We start from the raw sequence: 15,302 nt of genomic DNA on the forward strand, positions 1-15,302 counted from the left end.
TATGAATGGACCATTTCAGGTTGTCAGTGATGTGCATGCCGAGGAACATGAAGCTTTTCACCCTCTCCATTACGGGTCCTGTTGATGTGGATGGGAGTGTGCTCCTTCTGCTGTCTCCTGAAGTCCACGATCAGCTCCTTCGTTTTGTTGACATTGAAGGAGGTGTTATTTGTCTGGCACCACTCCACCATGGTCTTAACCTCTTGCCTGTAGGCTGTCTTGTCATTACAGTAAATGCAGCCTCAAGATATGCGGTTTCCAGTTTGCACAAAGTCCAGTGTAGTTCCTTGTGAGCCGTCACAGTGTCGGCTTGGGGGTAATATACACGGCCGTGACGATGACCGAAGAAATGATCTCAGAAGGTAATGCAGTCAGCATTTGATGGTGATGTATTCCAGATTGGGAGAACAAATGGACTTGAGTTCCTCTAATGTACGTTACCACAATCACACCATGAGTAGTGAATCATGAAACATACACCTCCAACTTTCTTTTTCCCAGAGAGTTCTTTCTTCACATATCACAGTCCTAGTAAGTACATTTTTCCTCAATAAAGTAGCTATCAGCAAAGTCAGAGCAAGTAAGGGGGAAAGAGTCAGTGCGAGTGTTAGTTAACGAAAGAAAATTGACAAAAAAATGTACACAACAAAAATCTTTACACTTACTGTAAATAAGTAGTCAATGTTCAATTGAAAACGTAGAGGCACTGTGTAATGCTATGAAGTCTTCCAATGCTGTCACAATTCTCCCAGTCATTGTCAAGCCTTCAGGCACATTACTTCTAAAGTTGTGCAAGTTCTCTCTATGTCTGGATAAAGCTTGCTTGTTCCGTGACACAATTGTTTCCACTGGCAAAGCCCAGATGCACCACAAAATATGTATAGGATGGGAGCTACTCTGACAACGCCTCTTTAAAAATAATTATTTTATTTACATACCTTACAGAAAGCTTTGTTCGACCTCACTGAAAATATTCAATGAAAAAAGTTAGACATTTATGTTGTGTAAAGGCTATTGAATCTAGTCAAGTTTATAGGTATTCTATAATTCTCTGTAAACATAGATTGATATGAGTTCCAATGGGTTAATCTGAGAACGTTGTAGGTCTGATGATGCTATGTTTTCAACACCAGATACTGAGATCATAAACTGTTTCAACAACAGGTTTAACTATTCCGATATTCCACTACTTTAACCAAGATTTTTTTCACATAAACACTTTCCAAAAAAATCCCAGTCTGCAAGTAGCCTTAAATCCAAAGTGATGTTTGGCCAACCCCCCCTGAACAGCAGTTTGCAAACAGTGAAAGTAGTCCTATGGCTTTGAGCTGGAGTAACCTAATTTATGCTGCCACAACTAATCTGTGTTCTCTTGTTCGAAGTTCACAAGTTCTGACATGCAGCGTAATAACACCCCTGTAATTGCGTAAGGCTTTTATCTGTTGGCTCCCTGTTATGTATTAGGAAATGGTCATTAGTTCAACATTGTTATAGTGAACTAAAAAGGAAACTTAAATGGAAACTAATCATGAAAAAACTGTTTAGTAAACTGAAATAAAATAATTAACAAATCTGTTTGAAAAACTAAAATTGGAATTGGTCCAGATAGTGGGTCCAAGGCTGGTCATGTGTGTCATTCTCCTAAGTACTCTATGCAGCCTACTGCAAATTTGGTTTGATATCCATGTCATTTGAATACAGTCAGATGTGATACAATAACTATTATGGGCCATAATTCATGGATATTACGGTCTGTTTTCAACAAACCTTAGCAATGTTTTCAGTGTTTTTATATAAATGACTGCCTGTCTGTGCACAGACTTCTTATTCTGTGTAAAAGGTGTGTAACTGGCTGCAGTGAAGTCAGGCGCAGGAGAGCAGAAATGGGTAACAACCGGAGTACTTTACTAAAGCAAAACACACTGTACCCAGAACGACAAAATGCGGGTCGAAATAACCTGTCGCAAACCAGTCTAGTGCACATACACTTTACAACAAACAATACCACAAGGACATGGGGGGAACAGAGGATAATATACACTTAGATTAATGACGATGTAAACCAGGTGTGCGGGAAAACAAGACAAAACAAATGGAAAATGAAAAGGTGGAGCAGCGATGGCTAGAAGACCGGTGACGTCGACTGCCGAACGCCGCCCGAACAAGGAGAGGGACCGATTTCGGTGGGAGTGGTGACATTCTGTAAAGTGTGGAAGCTTATACCTGTGAAGGAGAGTCTACATGGTAGTAGTGGTAGAAATGCTATGAGGTTTTTAGTGTTAATTCTTAGATTTTATTTGACCATGTGAAAAATAGTTACAGTACTGCAGGGAAACAACATGCAGGTTTTCTTGAACTGAGCCTGCTCAGCAGGCCACATAGCCAACCATGTGGACCAGTATGTGGTCTACTGAGCATTTTAGGTTAAAAAAAAAGTGAAGTAGCGACCTCGGGTTCATAGAGCTAAATAATGTATTAATAATTTATGATTTTTATTATTTTATATTTTTACTCAAGTGATTTGCATGCAGCAACCCTGCATTCTATTGAAGTTATTTTGATTTCAGTTTCTATAAATCAGATAACAAAATTGTCGTAGCTTTAGCCTACCTACGAGCCTACCTACAGTTCTTTGTCTCACTCCCTTAACTCGTTGTCTACCTATGCGTTACTTACCTCTGCCTTTCCTAAACTTCAAGGTGAGTTTAAGGAAGAGCTGAAATTGAGATGCAGCATACTGCTAAACCACAGCTGGTACCACAGCACATGGACACATCCCCTGGGAGGTGAGGCTATGCTCTGGACACACAAACCCACATGCACACATGGACGTCATACACATGGCTCTTTGGCCTTGTTATACAAATGTAATAACTATTTGTAATCAGATCCAGGAGTTTTATCAGCTCTTGTCACCTATCAGAGACCTCCTCTCTTTCTCTCTCTCTCAACCCAAGTGAATTGTTGTGCTGTAGTACAACATTTACAACATACAGTAATATCAAATTTGGAGTACAATACTTAATGTGAGGGTGATAGAGGAATTCTAAATTCCTTTATGTTTTATTGCCAAAACCAATTCGCACTCATTTCTAATTCATTAATGAATTGTAAGTTCATTAATTATGCATGAAGTAGATTGAGACCAGTCTTAAAAGCCAAAAGTAACAGCGTTTATTACAAGAGAGTACTGAATGCTTACACACATTTCCACAGGTTATAAACTGAAAATGACGTCAGCGTTTTCCAAACGTTCCATTTCACAAACAGAGGGCCCCTCTAGCTCTTGAGCCTTCGCGTTATCAGCACGAAGTCAAGGCCAGTCAGCATAAATCAACATTCCCGACAATCTGGAGATGGCCCGTTCCCACCACCTGGAGATTTGTACAACTGAATGAACTAAGGAACAGACCTTCATTGTTACTAACTCCTGACTACATTATATACAATTGGGAAAGGGAGCAAGAGAGAAAACTCACATGTACAGTACATTATAGCATTTGGACTAGTCAGTTTCTGATTGGAATGTATACATAATTAGTTTCAACCATATTTTCCTCTATCAGAGGGTGACATTTAAAAAATGGAATGCAAAGATATATTACCAAAAGTAACCTACTGTATTGTTTCAAATACCCACATTAAGGAGTGTGACATTCTTATTGATGTTAAGAAGGATACCATCAAATAATATTTGTAATATTTCATTAATGATAATTTGATCATATATTAATATTCATATATTAATATTCCTATTCATATCATTCATGTTTCACTTTCCTCCTACAAAACACCTTATGCCACAAAAACCTTACAGCTAAAGTGCTAACCAGCATTATGAGCAACACAATGGCCAGTAGCGTTGCTACGACGTCAACAGAGTGGTAGGTGAACCAGGACATCTTATAGGACTCTGTCCTCAGATGTGCCGCTCCTTTGTTCCTCATGACAAACTCAATCCAGAACATGGCGCGGTCCAGTGGTTTCATGGGCTGGTCCCTGTGCAGCCTGGATAGCCTCTGCATGTTCTCCCTGTAGTTCGGCTCATAGAGAACAGCCTTCACTGCCTCCAGGAAGATGTCGCTGTCTACGGTGGCGATGTCCACTATTTTAGCCACTCCCTTAGCCCTCATCCTATTGAGGTTATCATGCTGGTCGAAGACCAACGGGAGGCCAACAATAGGGACACCATGGTAGATGGCCTCCTGGACTCCATTGGTTCCGCCGTGGGCAACAAAGGCTCGGGTCTTGGGATGTCCAAGGAGGTCGTTCTGGGGGAGCCAATCCACTAGTAAGGTGTTGTTGCCCACGGAGGTGGGCCTCTTCCCAGTGTGCCTCCAGACGATCCTCTGAGGCAGTTTGGCGAAAGCAGCTGCGATGTCCTCAGCGATGTCCTCAGGAAGTTGTCCCACCAAGGTCCCCAGGGACATCATGATGACCCCATGGTCCCCAGACTTCTGGACAAAGTCCTCCATGTCCTGAGGAAGCGGCTTCGAGGGCTTGCACTGGAAACCGCCCATGTAGACCACGTTTGGCATGGTGGGCCGTGGAAACTCAAAGGTAAAGTCATTCCTCATGAGCCATATGTCTGCTGCCTGGAACAATGACATGTAGTGAACGTCAGGGCCGAAGTAACGATGGACGAACGGAATGTAGTTAGGGTCTATGACGTATGCAAATTGAAACCTTGTAAAAAGATAAAACAGAACATTTATGACTCTCTCTTGAAAAGTCATTTTGTCTGTCAACAGTGCTCCTGGCAATGGGACATATGAGAGAGGCGAGGGGGCGATGGTAAAGTGACCCTCGCCCAGGACTGTCCATCGGACATTGAAGACAAGAGGAAGACCAATGCGGTGAGCCAGAAACACGCCCCCACCAATGGCAGGATCCGTCAAAACCAGGTCATAGTTTGCATCGTGAAGCGAATGCATTAGTTCGGCATCTTCGAATATCGTAGTCATCATTACAACCAAATCCTTGTGTAACTCATAGATCTGCTTCGCCACCTCAAGCTCCAGACTCATACGAGACCAGAAACTTCCACCCTCCCTTTGGATCTGCAATTTTCTGGTCACAAACAAACTAAAGACCTCCTCAACAATTCCACCACCAGATACTGGGATGGTAATGCACGAGTAGTGAGGGGATTTCTCCTTGATGTACCAGTTGGTGGTTGGACGAATCACTGTGATGCTATGGCCTCTGGAGTGCAGCTCTTCGATGAGGACTTTCATATTCACCCAGTGGCTTCCTTCCAATGGGAAGACCAGCACGTTCCCCCCATAGACAGTGGTGAGAGAGAAGAGCAGAACAGCAACCGTGACCAGGGCTGGTTGATGCATCTCTTAGGTGAATCCTTTGATAAAAGATACAAAGGAAGAATAGCTAGTTACAGAGAAAATCAAATCAAATCCAATTGTATTTGTCACATACACATGGTTAGCAGATGTTAATGCGAGTGTAGCGAAATGCTTGTGCTTCTAGTTCCGACAATGCAGTAATAACCAACAAGTAATCTAACTAACAATTCCAAAACTACTGTCTTATACACAGTGTAAGGGGATAAAGAATATGTACATAAAGATATATGAATGAGTGATGGTACAGAGCAGCATAGGCAAGATACAGTAGATGGTATCGAGTACAGTATATACATATGAGATGAGTATGTAAACAAAGTGGCATAGTTAAAGTGGCTAGTGATACATGTATTACATAAGGATGCAGTAGATGATATAGAGTACAGTATATTCATATGCATATGAGATGAATAATGTAGGGTATGTAAACATTATATTAGGTAGCATTGTTTAAAGTGGCTAGTGATATATTTTACATCATTTCCCATGAATTCCCATTATTAAAGTGGCTGAAGTTGAGTCAGTGTCAGTGTGTTGGCAGCAGCCACTCAATGTTAGTGGTGGCTGTTTAACAGTCTGATGGCCTTGAGATAGAAGCTGTTTTTCAGTCTCTCGGTCCCAGCTTTGATGCACCTGTACTGACCTCGCCTTCTGGATGATAGCGGGGTGAACAGGCAGTGGCTCGGGTGGTTGATGTCCTTGATGATCTTTATGGCCTTCCTGTAACATCGGGTGGTGTAGCTGTCCTGGAGGGCAGGTAGTTTGCCCCCGGTGATGCGTTGTGCAGACCTCACCACCCTCTGGAGAGCCTTACGGTTGTGGGCGGAGCAGTTGCCGTACCAGGCGGTGATACAGCCCGCCAGGATGCTCTCGATTGTGCATCTGTAGAAGTCTGTGAGTGCTTTTGGTGACAAGCCGAATTTCTTCAGCCTCCTGAGGTTGAAGAGGCGCTGCTGCGCCTTCTTCACGATGCTGTCTGTGTGAGTGGACCAATTCAGTTTGTCTGTGATGTGTATGCCGAGGAACTTAAAACTTACTACCCTCTCCACTACTGTTCCATCGATGTGGATAGGGGGGTGTTCCCTCTGCTGTTTCCTGAAGTCCACAATCATCTCCTTAGTTTTGTTGACGTTGAGTGTGAGGTTATTTTCCTGACACCACACTCCGAGGGCCCTCACCTCCTCCCTGTAGGTCGTCTAGTCGTTGTTGGTAATCAAGCCTACCACTGTTGTGTCGTCCGCAAACTTGATGATTGAGTTGGAGGCGTGCGTGGCCACGCAGTCGTGGGTGAACAGGGAGTACAGGAGAGGGCTCAGAACGCACCCTTGTGGGGCCCCAGTGTTGAGGATCAGTGGGGTGGAGATGTTGTTGCCTATCCTCACCACCTGGGGGCGGCCCGTCAGGAAGTCCAGTACCCAGTTGCACAGGGCGGGGTCGAGACCCAGGGTCTCGAGCTTGATGACGAGCTTGGAGGGTACTATGGTGTTGAATGCCGAGCTGTAGTCGATGAACAGCATTCTCACGTAGGTATTCCTCTTGTCCAGATGGGTTAGGGCAGTGTGCAGTGTGGTTGAGATTGCATCGTCTGTGGACCTATTTGGGCGGTAAGCAAATTGGAGTGGGTCTAGGGTGTCAGGTAGGGTGGAGGTGATATGGTCCTTGACTAGTCTCTCAAAGCACTTCATGATGACGGAAGTGAGTGCTACGGGGCGGTAGTCGTTAAGCTCAGTTACCTTAGCTTTCTTGGGAACAGGAACAATGGTGGCCCTCTTGAAGCATGTGGGAACAGCAGACTGGTTGGGATTGATTGAATATGTCCGTAAACACACCGGCCAGCTGGTCTGCGCATGCTCTGAGGGCGCGGCTGGGGATGCCGTCTGGGCCTGCAGCCTTGCGAGGGTTAACACGTTTAAATGTTTTACTCACCTCGGCTGCAGTGAAGGAGAGTCCGCATGTTTTCGTTGCTGGCCGTCACAGTGGCACTGTATTGTCCTCAAAGTGGGCAAAAAATGTATTTAGTCTGCCTGGGAGCAAGAAATCCTGGTCCGTGACTGGGCTGGTTTTCTTCTTGTAGTCCATGATTGACTGTAGACCCTGCCACATACCTCTTGTGTCTGAGCCGTTGAATTGAGATTCTACTTTGTCTCTGTACTGACGCTTAGCTTGTTTGATAGCCTTGCGGAGAGAATAGCTGCACTGTTTGTATTCGGTCATGTTACCAGTCACCTTGCCCTGATTAAAAGCAGTGGTTCGCGCTTTCAGTTTCACGCGGATGCTGCCATCAATCCACGGTTTCTGGTTAGGGAATGTTTTAATCGTTGCTATGGGAACGACATCTTCAACGCACGTTCTAATGAACTCGCACACCGAATCAGCGTATTTTGACGCAATACGAAACATATCCCAGTCCACGTGATGGAAGCAGTCTTGGAGTGTGGAATCAGCTTGGTCGGACCAGCGTTGGACAGACCTCAGCGTGGGAGCCTCCCGTTTTAGTTTCTGTCTGTAGGCAGAAATCAATCAAATGGAGTCGTGGTCAGCTTTTCCGAAAGGAGGGCGGGGCAGGGCCTTATATGCGTCGCGGAAGTTAGAGTAACAATGATCCAAGGTTTTTCCGGCCCTGGTTGCACAATCGATATGCTGATACAATTTAGGGAGTCTTGTTTTCAGATTAGCCTTGTTAAAATCCCCAGCTACAATGAATGCAGCCTCAGGATGTATGGATTCCAGTTTGCAAAGAGTCAAATAAAGTTTGTTCAGAGCCATCGATGTGTCTGCTTGGGGGGGAATATGTGATCATAATCGAAGAGAATTCTCTTGGTAGATAATGCAGTCAACATTTGATTGTGAGGAATTCTAAATCAGGTGAACAGAAGGATTTGAGTTTCTTTATGTTTCTTTGATCACACCACGTCTCCTTAGCCATAAGGCATACGCACCTGCCCCTATTCTTACCAGAAAGATGTTTGTTTCTGTCGGCGCGATGCGTGGAGAAACCCGCTGGCTGCACCGCCTCCGATAACATCTCTCCAGTGAGCCATGTTTCCGTGAGGCAAAGAACGTTACAGTCTCTGATGTCCCTCTGGAATGCTACCCTTGCTCGGATTTCATCAACCTTGTTGTCAAGAGACTGGACATTGGTGAGAAGAATGCTAGGGAGTGGTGCACGATGTGTCCATCTCTTATTTCCTAATAAATAGGTTTTAATTACATTAACATTTTAGTCACATAGCAGACACTCTTATTCAGAGTGACTTACAAGTAGTGCATTCGTGCATTCAATTAGTGCATTCCACTCGCGGAACCCCCCCTCCCAACAGCCAGTGAAAGTGCAGGGCGCCAAATTCAAAACAACAAAAATCTCATAATTAAAATTCCTCAAGCATATGTTACGCCCCTGAAAACAGGGGAGAAATAATCACGAGAGTGATACGGTGTTGTTTTCTCAGTTCAACTTTTAGTACAATAATTTTACAAAAGTAACACATAACAAAACAACAGAAAAACCATTATACAAATAACACAGCAACTTATCTTATTAACAACACGCATGCTCATTCACAATCGACATAAAATGTCAGCTACTCTCAGTACGATGCTATTCTTCACTACAACCGAGCAGGGCTCATATTACTCTCTGCAAACTTAACTCTAACTTCCTCAAGATGTTACTAAGACACACCTTAAACACTCTTAACATGTTAGTGAGTTATTACATTTAAATTACTCTTTTTTATCATCAATAACGTACCTGAAAACAGGGGAGAAATAATCATGAGAGTGATACTAGTTCAATGAGAAAAGACCGCGATTTCCCCAGGAATGTGAGTGGAGAACAGAGCAATCGATCTCAGGCTCATAGATTAAGAGCATTTCGTAGATCACAGATTAACATTTTTAGGCACCACAAAATAAAGTAATCAATATAATGTTTACACATTACTCTCACAATTCGTACCCTTTGTACTCTTGACGGATTTGAACTTTAACACAAATATGAATGTTTTCAATCTCTATCAACTAATACTGAATGCATGATCTTTTTAACCTGAGATGTTTTAAGATCCTCACATACAATGAACTTACTAATACTTTTTAATGTATAACAGGCTATGAATATTTCCTTTAACCTGTCACACATACAAGTATTTTACACCATTTTAAAGATACATTTTTCATTCATCCAGCCACGGTGTCTGATTTCAAACAGGATTTACAGCGAAAGCACCACAAACGATTATGTTTGGTCACCACCAACTCACAGAAAAATAGCAATTTCTCCAGCCAAATAAAGGAGTCACAAAAAGCAGAAATAGAGATAAAATGAATCACTAACCTTTGATGATCTTCATCAGATAACACTCATAGAACTTAATGTTACACAATACATGTATGTTTTGTTTGATAAAGTTCATATTTATATAAAAAAAATCTGAGTTTACATTGGCGTGTTACGTTCAGTAGTTCTAAAACATGCGGTGATTGTGCAGAGAGCCACATCAATTTACAGAAATACTCATAATTAACATTGATAAAGATACGACTATTATACACGGAACTTTAGATAAACTTCTCCTTAATGCAACCGCTGTATCAGAAAGCAAACCATGCAATAATCCGAGTACAGCCTTTAGACAACAAAGCAGCCAAAAAGATACCCATATTGGGTAGTCAACATTTCTCAGAAATAGCATTTTAAATATTCACTTACCTTTGATTATCTTCATCAGAATGCACTCCCAGGAATCCCAGTTCCACCATAAATGTTTGATTTGTTTGATAATGTCTATCAGTGATGTCCAAATATCTTCTTTTTTTAGGGCGTTTGATAAACAAATCCAAAAGCGCATTCAGGTCGTGCCGAACGTCGGACGAAAAGTTCAAAAAGTTCCGTTACAGCCCGTAGAAACATGCCAAACTAAGGATGGAATCAATCTTTAGGAAGTTTTTAACATAAAACTTAATTAATGTTTCTTTATCTGTACAAATGAAGTGGAACGTAGCTACCTTTCACACGAGCGTGCCAGACCGAGGCTGTGGCACTCTGCCGGACCACTCACTCAAATAGCCCTTGTGAGCCCCTCCTTCAGAGTAGAATCCTCAAAACAGGTTCTAAATACTGTTGACATCGAGTGTAAGCCTTTGGAAGTGCAATATAACTAATATCACCCTCAGATTTCCCACTTCCTGGTTCTCAGGTTTTTGCCTGCCATATGAGTTCTGTTATACTCACAGACGTCATTCAAACAGTGTTAGAAACTTCAGAGTGTTTTCTATTCAATGCTAATAATAATATGCATACTGTATATTCGCATCTGGGACAGAGTAGGAGGCAGTTCACTCTGGGGACGCCATTCATCCAAAAGTGAAAATGCTGCCCCCTATCCCAAATAGGTTTTAAGATAGCTGGATGAGACAACCACATATCACAGTTGTAGAAATTACTTTTTCAGTCAATAAAGTAGTTGTTGTCATTTCTAGTGCTAGTGCTAGTGGAAAAATACACATTTTCTGTGTTGATCAATAATGTAATGTGTTAATCATGTACAGTGCCTTCAGAAAGTATTCACACCCCTTGACTTTTTTCAGATTTTGTTGCGTTACAGCCTGAATTTAAAATTAATTAAATTGAGATTTTGTGTCATTGTCCTGCACACAATACCCCGTAATGTCAAAGTGGAATTATGTTTTTAGACATTTTTACAAATTCAGAAAACATTTTAAGCTGAAATGTCTTAAGTCAATAAGTGTTCAACCCCTTTGTCTAAATAAGTTCAGGGGTAAAGATTAGCATAATAACAAGTTAAATCAGAAGATGTATAGACTCACTCTGTGTGCAATAAGTGTTTAACATAATTTTTTATGACTATGTCATCTCTGTACCCCACACACACAATTATCTGTAAGGTCCCTTAGTCGAGCAGTGAATTTCAAACACAGATTCAACCACGAAGACCAGGGAGGTTTTCCAATGCCTTGCATGGAAGGGACTTGAAAATGGCTGTCTAGCAATGATCAACAACCAAGAGCTTAAAGAATTGAAAAAAGAATAATGTGCAAATATTGTACAATCCAGGTGTGCAAAGCTCTTAGAGACTTACCCAGAAAGACACAGCTGTAATCATTGCCAAAGGTGATTCACACTCAGGGGTGTGAATACCTATGTAAATAGTATATTTCTTTATTTTATTTTAAATAAATGTGTAAAAATTTCTAAAAACATGTTTTAATTTTGTCATTATGGGGTAGTGTGTGTAGATGGGTGAGAAAGAAAATATATTTAATCAATTTTGAATTCAGACTGTAACAACAAAATGTTAGGGGTATGAATACTTTCTGTGTCATGTTTTATCATTGGTTATCATGTCTTGTCTCTTTGCTTTCCCTTCTGTTCGTTTCCCCCTGCTGGTCTTATTAGGTTCGTTCCCTTTTTCTATCCCTCTCTCTCCCCCTCCCTCTCTTCTCTCTATCGTTCCGTTCCTGCTCCCAGCTGTTCCTCATTCTCCTAACTCACTCATTTACTCTTTTCACACCTGTCCCCTATTTTTGCCCTCTGATTAGAGCCCTATTTCTCCCCTTGTTTTCCGCTTCTGTCCTTGTCGGATCCTTGTATGATGTTCGCAGTTCTGTGTCCTTGTCTCGCCCTGTCGTGTTTTACCGTCTTCAGATGCTGCGTGTGAGCAGGTGTCTAGGTCTGCTACGGCCGGTGCCTTCCCGAAGCAACCTGCAGTCTATGCTCGAGTCTCCAGTCAGTCCTTTCTACTGACGAGTGGATTTCAGTTTTCCTGTTTTGTTTTCACCTTGATATTTCCAGGATTATCACTTTTGTCAAATACTGGAATAAAGACTCTGTTTTGTTAAGTCGCTTTTGGGTCCTCATTCACCTGCATAACAGAAGGATCCGACCAAGAATGGACCCAGCGACTACGGATTCTCGCAACACTGCCGTCGAGATCCAGGGAGCTATGCTCGGCAGACACGAGCAGGAATTGTCTGCTACTCGTCATGCCGTTGAGACCCTGGCCGGCCAGGTTTCCGACCTCTCAGGACAGTTTCGGAGTCTTCGTCTCGTGCCACCAGCTACTTCCTGGTCTTCCGAGTCTCCGGAACCTAGGGTTAATAACCCGCCATGTTACTCTGGGCAGCCCACTGAGTGCCGCTCCTTTCTCACCCAGTGTGATATTGTGTTCTCTCTCCAACCCAACACATACTCTGGAGAGAGAGCTCGGATTGCTTACGTCATTTCACTCCTTACTGGTCGGGCTCGGGAGTGGGGCACAGCTATCTGGGAGGCAAGAGCTGATTGTTCTAACAATTATCTTAACTTTAAAGAGGAGATGATACGGGTTTTTGATCGTTCAGTTTTTGGTAAGGAGGCTTCCAGGGCCCTGGCTTCTCTATGTCAAGGTGATCGATCCATAACGGATTACTCTATAGAGTTTCGCACTCTTGCTGCCTCCAGTGACTGGAACGAGCCGGCGTTGCTCGCTCGTTTTCTGGAGGGACTCCACGCTGAGGTTAAAGATGAGATTCTCTCCCGGGAGGTTCCTTCCAGCGTGGACTCTTTGATTGCACTCGCCATCCGCATAGAACGACGGGTAGATCTTCGTCACCGAGCTCGTGGAAGAGAGCTCGCGTTAACGGTGTTCCCCCTCTCCGCATCTCAACCATCGCCTCCCTCCGGCTCTGAGACTGAGCCCATGCAGCTGGGAGGTATTCGCATCTCGACTAAGGAGAGGGAACGGAGGATCACCAACCGCCTTTGCCTCTATTGCGGTTCTGCTGGACATTTTGTCAGTTCATGTCCAGTAAAAGGCCAGAGCTCATCAGTAAGCGGAGGGCTACTGGTGAGCGCTACTACTCAGGTCTCTCCATCTAGATCCTGTACTACATTGTCGGTCCATTTACGCTGGACCGGTTCGGCTGCTTCCTGCAGTGCCTTGATAGACTCTGGGGCTGAGGGTTGTTTTATGGACGAAGCATGGGCTCGGAAACATGACATTCCTCTCAGACAGTTAGGGAAGCCCACGCCCATGTTCGCCTTAGATGGTAGTCTTCTCCCCAGTATCAGATGTGAGACACTACCTTTAACCCTCACAGTATCTGGTAACCACAGTGAGACCATTTCTTTTTTGATTTTTCGTTCACCTTTTACACCTGTTGTTTTGGGTCATCCCTGGCTAGTATGTCATAATCCTTCTATTAATTGGTCTAGTAATTCTATCCTATCCTGGAACGTTTCTTGTCATGTGAAGTGTTTAATGTCTGCTATCCCTCCTGTTTCTTCTGTCCCCTCTTCTCAGGAGGAACCTGGTGATTTGACAGGAGTGCCGGAGGAATATCATGATCTGCGCACGGTCTTCAGTCGGTCCAGAGCCAACTCCCTTCCTCCACACCGGTCGTATGATTGTAGTATTGATCTCCTTCCGGGGACCACTCCCCCTCGGGGTAGACTATACTCTCTGTCGGCTCCCGAACGTAAGGCTCTCGAGGATTATTTGTCTGTTTCTCTCGACGCCGGTACCGTGGTGCCTTCTTCCTCTCCCGCCGGAGCGGGGTTTTTTTGTTAAGAAGAAGGACGGTACTCTGCGCCCCTGCGTGGATTATCGAGGCTGAATGACATAACGGTTAAGAATCGTTATCCGCTTCCCCTTATGTCGTCAGCCTTCGAAATTCTGCAGGGAGCCAGGTTCTTTACTAAGTTGGACCTTCGTAACGCTTACCATCTCGTGCGCATCAGAGAGGGGGACGAGTGGAAAACGGCGTTTAACACTCCGTTAGGGCATTTTGAGTACCGGGTTCTGCCGTTCGGTCTCGCTAATGCTCCAGCTGTTTTTCAGGCATTAGTTAATGATGTACTGAGAGACATGCTGAACATCTTTGTTTTTGTCTACCTTGACGATATCCTGATTTTTTCACCGTCACTCGAGATTCATGTTCAGCACGTTCGACGTGTACTCCAACGCCTTTTAGAGAATTGTCTCTACGTGAAGGCTGAGAAGTGCGCCTTTCATGTCTCCTCTGTCACATTTCTCGGTTCTGTTATTTCCGCTGAAGGCATTCAGATGGATCCCGCTAAGGTCCAGGCTGTCAGTGATTGGCCCGTTCCAAGGTCACGTGTCGAGTTGCAGCGCTTTCTAGGTTTCGCTAATTTCTATCGGCGTTTCATTCGTAATTTCGGTCAAGTTGCTGCCCCTCTCACAGCTCTTACTTCTGTCAAGACGTGCTTTAAGTGGTCCGGTTCCGCCCAGGGAGCTTTTGATCTCCTCAAGAAGCGTTTTACATCCGCTCCTATCCTTGTTACTCCTGACGTCACTAAACAATTCATTGTCGAGGTTGACGCTTCTGAGGTGGGCGTGGGAGCCATTCTATCTCAGCGCTTCCAGTCTGACGATAAGGTCCATCCTTGCGCTTATTTTCTCATCGCCTGTCGCCATCGGAACGCAACTATGATGTGGGTAACCGCGAACTGCTCGCCATCCGCTTAGCCCTAGGCGAATGGCGACAGTGGTTGGGGGGCGACCGTTCCTTTTGTCGTTTGGACTGACCATAAGAACCTTGAGTACATCCGTTCTGCCAAACGACTTAATGCACGTCAAGCTCGTTGGGCGTTGTTTTTCGCTCGTTTCGAGTTCGTGATTTCTTATCGCCCGGGTAATAAGAACACCAAGCCTGATGCCTTATCCCGTCTCTTTAGTTCTTCTGTGGCTTCTACCGACCCGAGGGATTCTTCCTGATGGGCGTGTTGTCGGGTTGACTGTCTGGGGAATTGAGAGACAGGTTAAGCAAGCACTCACTCACACTGCGTCGCGCGCGTCTTGTCCTAGTAACCTTCTTTTCGTTCCTGTTTCTACTCGTCTGGCTGTTCTTCAGTGGGCTCACTCTGCCAAGTTAGCTGGCCACCCCGGCGTTCGGGTACGCTTGCTTCTATTCGCCAGC

At 44.0% G+C, this 15,302-nt stretch overlaps 2 protein-coding genes across 7 annotated transcripts in view; both read right to left on the reverse strand.

Annotated features, from left to right (window-relative positions):
* The window catches only part of LOC118393030 (UDP-glucuronosyltransferase 2A2-like), a 30,001-nt gene that overhangs the window by 5,669 nt on the left and 9,030 nt on the right, over nt 1-15,302 (reverse strand). Inside the window, exon 1 of one of the 4 annotated variants that reach the window (XM_035785213.2) lies at nt 666-838. The exons of 2 other annotated variants lie outside the window; for them this stretch is intronic. The gene's annotated coding sequence lies outside the window, so the exon portion shown is untranslated. Of the gene's footprint in view, nt 1-61; nt 83-665; nt 839-15,302 lie in introns of those variants that run through there. One more of the 4 variants, XM_052461377.1, reaches the window with a different exon arrangement.
* The window catches only part of LOC127907242 (UDP-glucuronosyltransferase 2A1-like), a 21,181-nt gene continuing 9,030 nt past the window's right edge, over nt 3,152-15,302 (reverse strand). For all 3 annotated transcript variants that reach the window (XM_052461369.1, XM_052461370.1, XM_052461371.1), the window contains exon 2: nt 3,152-5,359. In XM_052461369.1, the coding sequence (XP_052317329.1) occupies nt 3,762-5,345 (1,584 nt within the window). In that variant the 5' untranslated portion in view covers nt 5,346-5,359 and the 3' untranslated portion in view covers nt 3,152-3,761. The remainder of the gene's footprint in view (nt 5,360-15,302) is intronic.

The sequence above is a fragment of the Oncorhynchus keta genome, chromosome 14 (genome assembly GCF_023373465.1).
Source record: "Oncorhynchus keta strain PuntledgeMale-10-30-2019 chromosome 14, Oket_V2, whole genome shotgun sequence".
Taxonomy (NCBI): domain Eukaryota; kingdom Metazoa; phylum Chordata; class Actinopteri; order Salmoniformes; family Salmonidae; genus Oncorhynchus; species Oncorhynchus keta.